A 9,705-nucleotide genomic window follows, 5' to 3' on the forward strand; every position below is an offset into this window, starting at 1 on the left:
AGACTACTGAAAATTTCAGTTCATATTTTTGTTGTTGTTAAAATTATATTTTTAAGTAATCTCTGTATCCACTGTGGGGCTCGAGTTCACAACCCAGAGATTGAGAATCACATGCTACACTGACTGAGCTAGCCAGGCACCCCTTAGTTCATATTCTTGATCCACATGTAGTATTTTTATTTTTATTTTTATTTTTTTAAAGATTTTATTTATTTATTTGACAAAGAGAGATCACAAGTAGGCAGAGAAACAGGCAGAGAGGACGGGAAGCATGCTCCCTGCCTAGCAGAGAGCCCGATGCGGGGCTCGATCCCAGGACCCTGAGATCATGACCCAAGCCAAAGGCAGAGGCTTTAACCCACTGAGCCACCCAGGCACCCCACACATGTAGTATTTTTAAACAAACCATCTAGTATGAACCCACTTCACTTCCTATTTGGAGAATGTACCATCGGTGACAAAGGCAGATAAAGGTAGCCTCAATTTCTAAGAGAAGACATCTGGGAAAGATGTGGTTTTTGACTGCTCTTTGTAAATTATGCTTTTTACAAAGCCTTCCTTTTGAGGAATCTAGTTTCAAATCTGACCCAGCAAGCCAAGTTTCATATTTTGAAGAAAGTGTAAAAAACCTGGATAAGTCAAATGATCTCAGGGCTGGATCGTCTAGAAATATAAGCAATCACAAAACAAAAAAATACCAAGTAATAAATTTTCTTTCTTCTTACAGGCCTTCTTTCAAGGCAAATTGAAAATCACTGGCAACATGGGTCTGGCTATGAAGTTACAAAATCTTCAGCTTCAGCCGGGCAAAGCTAAGCTGTGAAGAACTTTTGCAAATTAAGATGAGATATATAGATATCTGTCTATATACTTCATTGTCAGAACTTAGACGGAAACTACACATTGGCAAATTGCGTGAGATTTGTTTTTAAATGGGTTTGACCAGTCCTGTTTTCCAAAGCTCTGGGCGGACAGAGCCTGATGATGTACTACTGCTAGCTGAATTACATACAACTGTGCATTACAAAGTTAATATGGTAATTATGGTTTGGGGTAACATTGAGTTTCGGAATAAAATTAGGAACAGTAAAATCTAAAAACTATGTAAACAAAAACTCTCATTTTGCTTATAAAGTATATTTAAAGATCATTCTGCTGAAGATTCAACTTAAGTTTTCCTCTGGAGAACTAAGGAAGAAACTGAATGCCAGGAGCTAGCCAGTAATTAGTGTTGAGCACTTAATCTATTTTCCATTAATAGTTTTTAAAACTCTGTTCAGAGATATTTTTAAAAAGACTGAAATTTTGCATTTCATGCCACCGAATGATATTTTTTCCCAAATCAAACTAAATCTGATCAGAGTTTGGGGGAAAAAATCTACAACTGAATGCAGGCCTATTTTTAAAATAAAAACATTTTTTAAATGACTTTCCTTCTTGAAAAAAAAAATCAGTGTATTGGTCATAAAACGCTGTTGTTAAAAATAATTGAACAAATAAAGCTCGCTTTGAGATGCACAGCTTTTAAACTATCTCAAGTGCTCAGTCCTTTGTTCTCATTTTCCTATTTCATATAAATTTAGTTTAATTAATTATCCACATTTAATTTATCTTCCTGCTTTTTCTAATGCTAATGTTATTTCTTATAACTTAGTAAGATACGGGGTAAAATAATGCTTTTGGAAGAATGTTTAATAGAAAATTAAAATAGCTCTTCCTGATCTCCTTTGTGTTTATTGTGTATGTCCTTTTTGTTCAGGGTCTTCTCACTGATAGAGAGTAAAAGAAACACTGGGGGATTTACAGTCCGTGTTATCTAGGTATATCTACTGGTATCTACTGGTTACTCTGATAGAATCACTAAGTTGTTTTGTTTTGTTTTGTTTTGACAGACAGCAAGAGAGGGAACACAAGCAGGGGGAGTAGGAGAGGGAGAAGCAAGCTTCCTGCTGAGCAGGGAGCCTGATTCAGGGCTCAATCCCAGGACCCTGGGATCATGACCTGAGCTGAAGGCAGACACTTAATGACTGAGCCACCCAGGTGTCCCAATCTCAAATTCTATAAAATGAACTCAGAATAGAATTCAGACCTCCTTCTCAACTGTAGTTGTTTCTTTACTCTGAGAAGAAAAAGATTTGAGAAAAAAGGTCCAAAAGAATATCTGATTTATCTTTAGTTTGGTTTTATTTTATCATCCTGTTATACTTGTCCCAGATAACAAGAGACATGTGGAAAGATAAACAGGGGTGCCTGGGTGGCTCAGTGGGTTTAAAGCCTCTGCCTTTGCTCAGATTGTGACCCCAGGGTCTTGGGATGGAGCCCCAAGTCAGCATTTTGCTCCTCCTCTTTTTCTCTCTCTCTCTGCCTGCCTCTCTGCCTATTTGTGATCTCTGTCAAATAAATAAATAAAATCTTAAAAAAAAAAGATAAACAGAAAAAAACTGGTTCTTGGGGTAGAAATATATTTGTGTATGTGCAGTTTATACATATACTAGAAACTTAATGATGAAATCTAGTTAGTAGCAGTTTAATTTCTAGGGAAGGGAGCATCAAGGTTTGAAGGAAAGGTTAACAGGTCTGGGCTAAAACTGCTGCTGCTACTGGTTTTGCTGCTTGAGCAGGTTGAGTCTCAGTTGCCTGATCTATAAAGTGAAGATACTAATATTGACCTCCTAGGATTATTGAGAATCTCGAGAGAGAGCATAAGTAAAGCACCTATTAGTGTTACGTACGACATAGTCACTCAGTAAATGTGAGTTCCCTTACTGTTCCACAACTGCCACCTCTCACCTCTGGGATAGGTGATACGTCTATGTTGTTTTCTTAGGTCCCACTTTTTGAATCTTTTTTCCTTTGTTCACTTACTTAACAGGTAGTTCTTGAGTGCCTACCAGATACAGGGTAATATATTTAAGGTTCAGTGTTAGGCACTGGAGGTGGTGATGAGCTCTTCCTCTCGTGGTGCTTACAGCCTAGCGGGAGAGATGGTTCACACCAAAGAGCTGGGTAATTCCTACAGACCGATGTACCATGAAGGAAATGGTCAGGGTGCTGGGATGCAGAATCACAGTGATGGGTCTTCTTTGAGAAAGTGATCAAGGGAGACCCCTTTGAGAAGTGAGGTGTGAAGGTTGAGGAGTGAACCATGCAAAGAACAGTGTGTGAGAGGGTGGGAAGGGGGCCAATGTGAGTGGAATCTAGTGAGCTGGAAGGGCGGTCCAAGATGAGGTTGCCTAGGCAGGCATAGAGGAACTAGCTGTATTGGAATTCGTTCATTGTGGTAAGGCACTTGGGATCTGCTGAAGATGAGCTTTATATCCGTTCATGTCTCACTTGTGCTGCATATCCACTTTGCCAGTATATCCTAAGTCTAGGCCCCAGGCTCACGGAGCAGCTATTACCTGGAGCATTGTGATCGTCAAGGCAGAGGAAGAGAAAAAGGTGACGTACCCTCTCTCTGGCTCTTAGAGTTTCCACCCCAAAGTGATACATACCACCTTTGCTCCCATTTCATCATCCAAAGAAAGTCACGTGCCTCACCCAACTTCAGAATCTTACCAGAATGAGAGGATAGAGTTAAAATATTTGTGAAAGAACTATGACCATTAGAGAAGCAGCTGTAAGCAGGGGGGTGAAATGACTTAAACTGTCACTGTGGCGGCTGTGTGGGGAATGTACCCCTTTACTCGAGGAAGGGGGCTGGACAGTGGATGTCCAGGTGCAACAAGATGGTGTCCTGGACTGGGGTGTCGGTGGCAGAAATATGGACATGGAAAAGTCAGCAGAGGGAGAGCTGACAGAATTTGATGACTGGAAGTAGGGGCAAGAATGACTTCCACATGTCATGACTGGTATGATGAGGGGACAAGCGGATTTTAGGGAGAGAAATAATAAGGTCTACTTTTGAACTTGTTAACTTGGAGATGCCTGAGAGATCGGCATGAGGAGATAGCAGAGAGGCAGTTGGATTTACGAGACTGGAGCTCAGGGGCACCAGTGTGGCTCAGTGGGTTAAAGCCTCTGCCTCAGGTCGTGGTCCTGGTGTCCTGGGATTGAGCCCCGCATCGGGCTCTCTGCTCAGCAGGGAGCCTGCTTCCCCACTGACCACCGCCTGTCTCTCTGCCTGCTTGTGATCTCTGTCTGTCAAATAAGTAAATAAAAAATCTTAAAAAAAAAAAGACTGAAGCTCAGAGGTGAGGTCATGGGCATCTGGGTGGTATTAAACTATAGGGATAGCTCCTGTCATCTGGGGAGGCAAAGTGGAGTGGAGTAAGCCTTGAGGAACTTACGCTTTAGAGATCAGATAGAGGAGGAGGATCTGGCAAAGGGGATGAGGAAGAAGGACTAGAGAGGTTGAGAGACATTTCTCAGAAGAGAGTATATATAGTCGAAAGGTGGGAGTTGTCATCTGTATCCTTTGCTCTATAAGGTCAAGTAGGATGATGTCTGAAGGTGTGTACTGGATTAAATTTGGCAACAAGGAAGTCACTGGTGATCACTTACAAAATCAATTTCAGTGGAGTAGTAGAGATAAAACATAGATTGCAGTTGGTTTCATAACGAGCTATGAATAATAAGAACAGAAGAGTTCCATTTGGTAGTGATATGCTCAGTGTCCAAATGATTAACACAGAGCAAGCACATTAGCTAATACTTTCAGTCCTAAATTAGGTCATCTTGCATATCATGCATTTTGCAACAACATCTTGCTGTTCTCTGTGCTTACCCTCACCATTCTCTCCCTACTCCCACCCCAATCCACTTGGCAAATTCCTTTTCATCCTTTTCCTGACTTAGCTTTCAGGAAGCTATCCCTGTTTGCCATAAGTGGAGTTAATCATTCCCTTGTAGTAATTTGTTTCTGTTTCGCCTGAACAGAGACTGTGTCTCATGTGTCCATTTTGATCCCCCCAGCACGAAGTCTTGGCTTGCTGTCATTACATAAACGAATGAAAGAAGTTAACAATTTAAAAACAATTCACAGAGGGCATTTCTGAGTATAGGAATCCTGTCACAGAAATGCATTCTCTATTACAATGACCTTCAGTTGCCCTAATGATGAAAGAGGACATTAAGAGTTCTCCTTTTAGCCTGACTTACCCTGCTCTTTCTTCGAAATACTCACAGCTTCTCAGAGCAGTCTTTCCATTTAAGATTGAAGCAGCCCAAATAATAAAAGTCAGTTTGCGGGTTTATTACAGTTTTAAAAAGAAAGTGGCCCAGTGGGTTCTGTGAGCATTGAAATCATCAGCCTTGTTGCTGTGCTTGTACAGTGAATTCGGACTCTCCAATTTCTGCAGTCCTTGTTGAATTTATAGAGAAACAATAATGGAGAGTATGACTAGGAAGTGAATTTGGAGGGCAGGGTGTGGAAGAGTCACTGAGGTGTGATCAGAAGAATCGGATCAGGTCCGTCTGCCTCTGGGAAGCTAAGTCAGAGCAAGGCACTTAGACCTCACCAGTCTTTAGTTTCTTGCAAAAGGGGGACATTGTTAATTCTTTTTTAATTGTCTCATTAGACTGTGAACTCCTTGAAGGTAGAAACTATGTTATTCATTTCTGTGTCTTGCTTTAATACAGTGTCCACCAGAGTGAGCATCAGTCAAGTTTCTGGAGTTTTAGACAGTGATCATCAAAGTTCTTTTTATTTTTATTTTTATTTTTATTTTTAAAGATTTTATTCGGGGCACCTGGGTGGCTCAGTGGGTTAAGCCTCTGCCATCGGCTCAGGTCATGATCTCAGGGTCCTGGGATCGAGCCCCACATCGGCTCTCTGCCCATCGGGGAGCCTGCTTCCCTCTCTCCGTCTGCCTTCCTCTCTGCTTACTTGTGATCTCTATCTCTGTCAAATAAATAAATAAAATCTTTTAAGAAAATAAAAGATTTTATTCATTTAAGACACACACACAGAGCGAGAGAGAGAATGAGCAGGGGGGAGGGGCAGAGGCAGAGGGAGAAGCGGGCTCCCCGACTAGGAAGGAGCCCAATGTGGGACTCATTTCTAGGACCCTGGAATCATGACCTGAGCTGGAGGCAGACGCTTAACAGACTGAGCCACCCAGGCACCCCATTAAAGTTCTTTTTAAATGGAAAATCCCTTTGAAAGTTTCAATCACATATAAATATAAACCCGTTCTGTTTTCCCCATACATGTCACCCTAATGAAAAGAAATATGAAATTAAATCCTATAATTAATAGCTTAATCTTCTGAAACTCTAGCAGTTTCAGAAAATAACACTTTAGTGCAGCCTGGTATAGAAAACTTGGGACCCATCAGATGTGGGTTTTGGTTCTAGCTCTGGCACTTAAACAGTTGTGGGACATTGAGCTAATAATAAGTAAGGACTCTGAGCTTCCTTCTCCCTTTGTAAGAATGGAATAATAATTCTCCCTTGCTGGCTGTGAGGATTAGCAATTATAGCTTTAAAATGACAAGCCACACAGTAGGTACTCAGTAGATGGTTCCTAGTGATACTTGAGGATTTTTTTTTTAACAGGAAGGAATTTATTCTTTGGGACATTTTGTGACAATCTTTTGAGTTCAGATAATATGCTAGCTTCAGGATTGGGGACAGTTTGCATATTTTTATGGACTGTCCACATCCTTACATTTTCATGAAAATTTAATAGTCTCTGTAACTTAGTGAATGGATATAGAATTGTTGAGTTTGACTTATGGAAGATTTGCACTTCAGCCAAGATTACAGTTCTAGCTGCCCATGGCATAGCTGCTTTCTGAACACAAAGACTTTGCCGGATGTTATTGACCAAAAAAAACAGTCATCAGTCAGATTGTAAATTACTGGGTAAATTACTCTGTGGGACTGGGTTTGTTTAGAGACCACACTGATATGAATTAGGAGTTGGGGGTATGGTACTAAACAGCTAATAAGGTCCCTGAAAGAATTATGTGCTATCAGGAACCACAGCTGCGTCTGGCCAAACGTTAAAAGAGTTTTTCTCAATAGAGAGTTACAAAATCTACTGGAAACGTCCAGTATTAATATCTATCTGGAGACTGTTGCAAACAAACAGCTCTTTAGTTCTTGGTTAGAACAAAGAATATAGAGCCAGATTTCTGGCCCTTAAGAAATGTGGCGTCTGATTCTGTTTGGCAGGAAGTTTAATCTGGCATGGAATTTTAGCCAGACTTCTTGAAGAAATATTTCTTTTAATGTATCATATCCAAAATTTATTGCAAAGAGTGATGTCCATTTAACCTATTCTATTAATAGTTATTTAAATACTTTGTAAATATTCACAGCGCTGTTTTCAGCAGCATGTAGTAAGCATTAGACCTTTTATTTACCGAATTTGTGGCCTTAAACTTTTAGGCAAAACTGGGGAAAATTCATTGTAGTCCACTGTTCTTTTAAATTGCAGGCTGAGAAGTGTAAGTGCTACAGTTTTCTAACCAACTACCAACACCAATACGTTTCCTTTTTCTTCATAAAATATTATGTAATTCACCTTTTAAGAATACAGCACCTTCTGAGTGTGCAGTACACTGTTCAAGATTAGACCCTTCGTTTGAACAGAAATACATGGAAGAGTTCAGATGTGAAGCTACAACAGTACAAGGGAAAGACTGACTAGGCAAGCAGACAAGAGCCTTCAGCTTGGCAAAGTGATGCCCAAGGACAGGTTGTGATAACAGTTCACAGATGTTTGAGAAATGGAAAGACCAATGAGAGGGAGGGGTTATTTTGCTTAGTTACTAGAACTAATGGGAAGAACTATAAAAGGGGAATTTCAGACTAAAAATCCGCTGAACTTCCCGACAATAAAAACTGGTCAAGAGTGAACTGAGCTCCAACACAGAGATGCTCCTGAACCAGGCTGGCAACACAGGGCACCTGTGGCAGATGGGCCTTAACAGTGGCTAGTGGAGCATCTGAATGGCAGAAAACACTTCACTGAGAGCCACTCGAGGATTTCTCCTTTTGCCATTTATCAAAATCTTCTTTCTTCTCTGTGTCAGAAAGACTTGGTATTTTTTAAAAATTTTATTTATTTATTTGATACAGAGAGAGAGAGAGAGATCACAAGTAGGCAGAGAGGCAGGCAGAGAGGTGGGGGGAAGCAGGCTCTCCACCTAGCAGAGAGCCCGATGTGGGGCTCGATCCCTGGACCCTGAAATCATGACCTGGGCTGAAGGCAGAGGCTTAACCCACTGAGCCACCCAGGTGCCCTGATTTATACTTTTTAACTTGACTTGCTCCATGACTTACTAGATATCTTTGAAAGAAACAGAGAAATGAGTATTGAAAGTTTTTCAGTTTTCATCGTGGGAAAGGATCCCGAGTCTGTCTGTGTCTTTGTCTTTTCTGAGGTCCGTTTTTACTTAGCTGAAAACAGTAGAACCACAGAATAACAGCTGCAGTGTAGGTGACCGCGCTCCCTAACGCTGGAACCTAAGCGTGAATTCTGACGCAAGCACTCATTAGCTGGTCACCTGAGCAAGTTACTTATCCTCCCTGAGCATCAGTTTCCTAAAATGGGGCGGCAATAATACAATTATGCTTGTTGAAGATTAAGTGAAATGATGTATGGGAAAATGCTGTTGTACTATGTACTGGTTTTAGTTATTGATGTTTGTATTAGTTTTCTCTTGCTGCTGTAACAGATTACCGTAAGTGTAGTGGCTTACCTTGACTTATCTGACAGTTGGGCAGCTTGGAAGTCTGGGGGAGGGGGCTGGGGGTTGGCTGGTTTCTCTGCTCCAGGTCTCATGGGGCTGAAATCAAGGCATTGGCTGCCCTGAGCTCTTATCTGGAAGCTCGAGGGGAGAATCTGCTTGCCTGCTCCCACAGGACATTGGCAGAATTCAGTGACTTGCTGCTGTAGGAGTGAAGTCTCCATATGCTTTCTGGCAGCCCGGGGTTCTCAACTTGTAGAGGCTGCCTGCCTTTCCCTCATCATTAACGCTAGTCGAGTCCTCATATTTTACATCTCTCTGATCTCCCCTTCTGCCTCCTCTCTCTTACCTCCAGCCAGAGAATATTCTGTGTTTTCAAGAGCTATGTGATTAGGTTAGGCTCCCGGATAATCTGATAATCTCTCCCATTTTAAAGTCCACAACCTTAATTATATCTGCAAAGTCCCTTTTGCTACGTAATGTAGCAGTCACAGGCTCTAGGGATTAGAGTGTGGGTGTCTTTGGGGGTTCATTCTGCCTACTACAGTCATGGTACTTTAGGGCTGGAAAGGACCCTTGTAGAACACGAAATTCTACAAGAACTCCTGGGTTCTTGCCCGGGAGGGTTTATAATCCAGTGGGGGAAAGAGATGAAAAACATACAGCAAAAAGAGTCCAATAATAAAGAGTTTCTATGGGACATTCTAGGAGTCCAGAAGACCTTATCTGTATCTGACTCAGCCTGCGGTTCTTCCGTCAGACCCTGCTTGATCTTTGGTGTTTCATCTTTTCTCAAGATCCTTCAGATGGAATCCATATACACAAAACACCATGTGATTTGATCTCTAAATGTCCCCAAAACAAGCTGCTACCAGAGCTCAGCATTTGGGACTCTGCTGTTTAATAAGGAAAGGTCTTGAGCCCTCTGCTCAGAGTAAGAGGAATCATTTTCTTCTCCAATGATGAAGGTATAACAACATCTTATCTCCCCTCCTTCCTCATCATTCCCCCAGGAGAGCCCTCTTGTCTTTCACTCCTCGTTCTCTGGCCGCATGTATGTATATAC

At 41.4% G+C, this 9,705-nt stretch overlaps 1 protein-coding gene across 2 annotated transcripts in view; it reads left to right on the plus strand.

The window, feature by feature from the left end:
* SCP2 (sterol carrier protein 2) overlaps positions 1–1,721 on the plus strand; it is a 113,533-nt gene extending 111,812 nt beyond the window's left edge. For both annotated transcript variants that reach the window (XM_059135982.1, XM_059135981.1), the window contains one exon: positions 728–1,721. Coding sequence is in view for 1 of the 2 variants with exons in the window: in XM_059135981.1 (XP_058991964.1) it covers positions 728–823 (96 nt within the window). In the remaining variant the exon portion in view is untranslated. The remainder of the gene's footprint in view (positions 1–727) is intronic.
* Positions 1,722–9,705: the final 7,984 nt, after the last annotated feature.

This window comes from Mustela lutreola, chromosome 10, assembly GCF_030435805.1.
Source record: "Mustela lutreola isolate mMusLut2 chromosome 10, mMusLut2.pri, whole genome shotgun sequence".
NCBI classification, from domain to species: Eukaryota; Metazoa; Chordata; class Mammalia; order Carnivora; family Mustelidae; genus Mustela; species Mustela lutreola.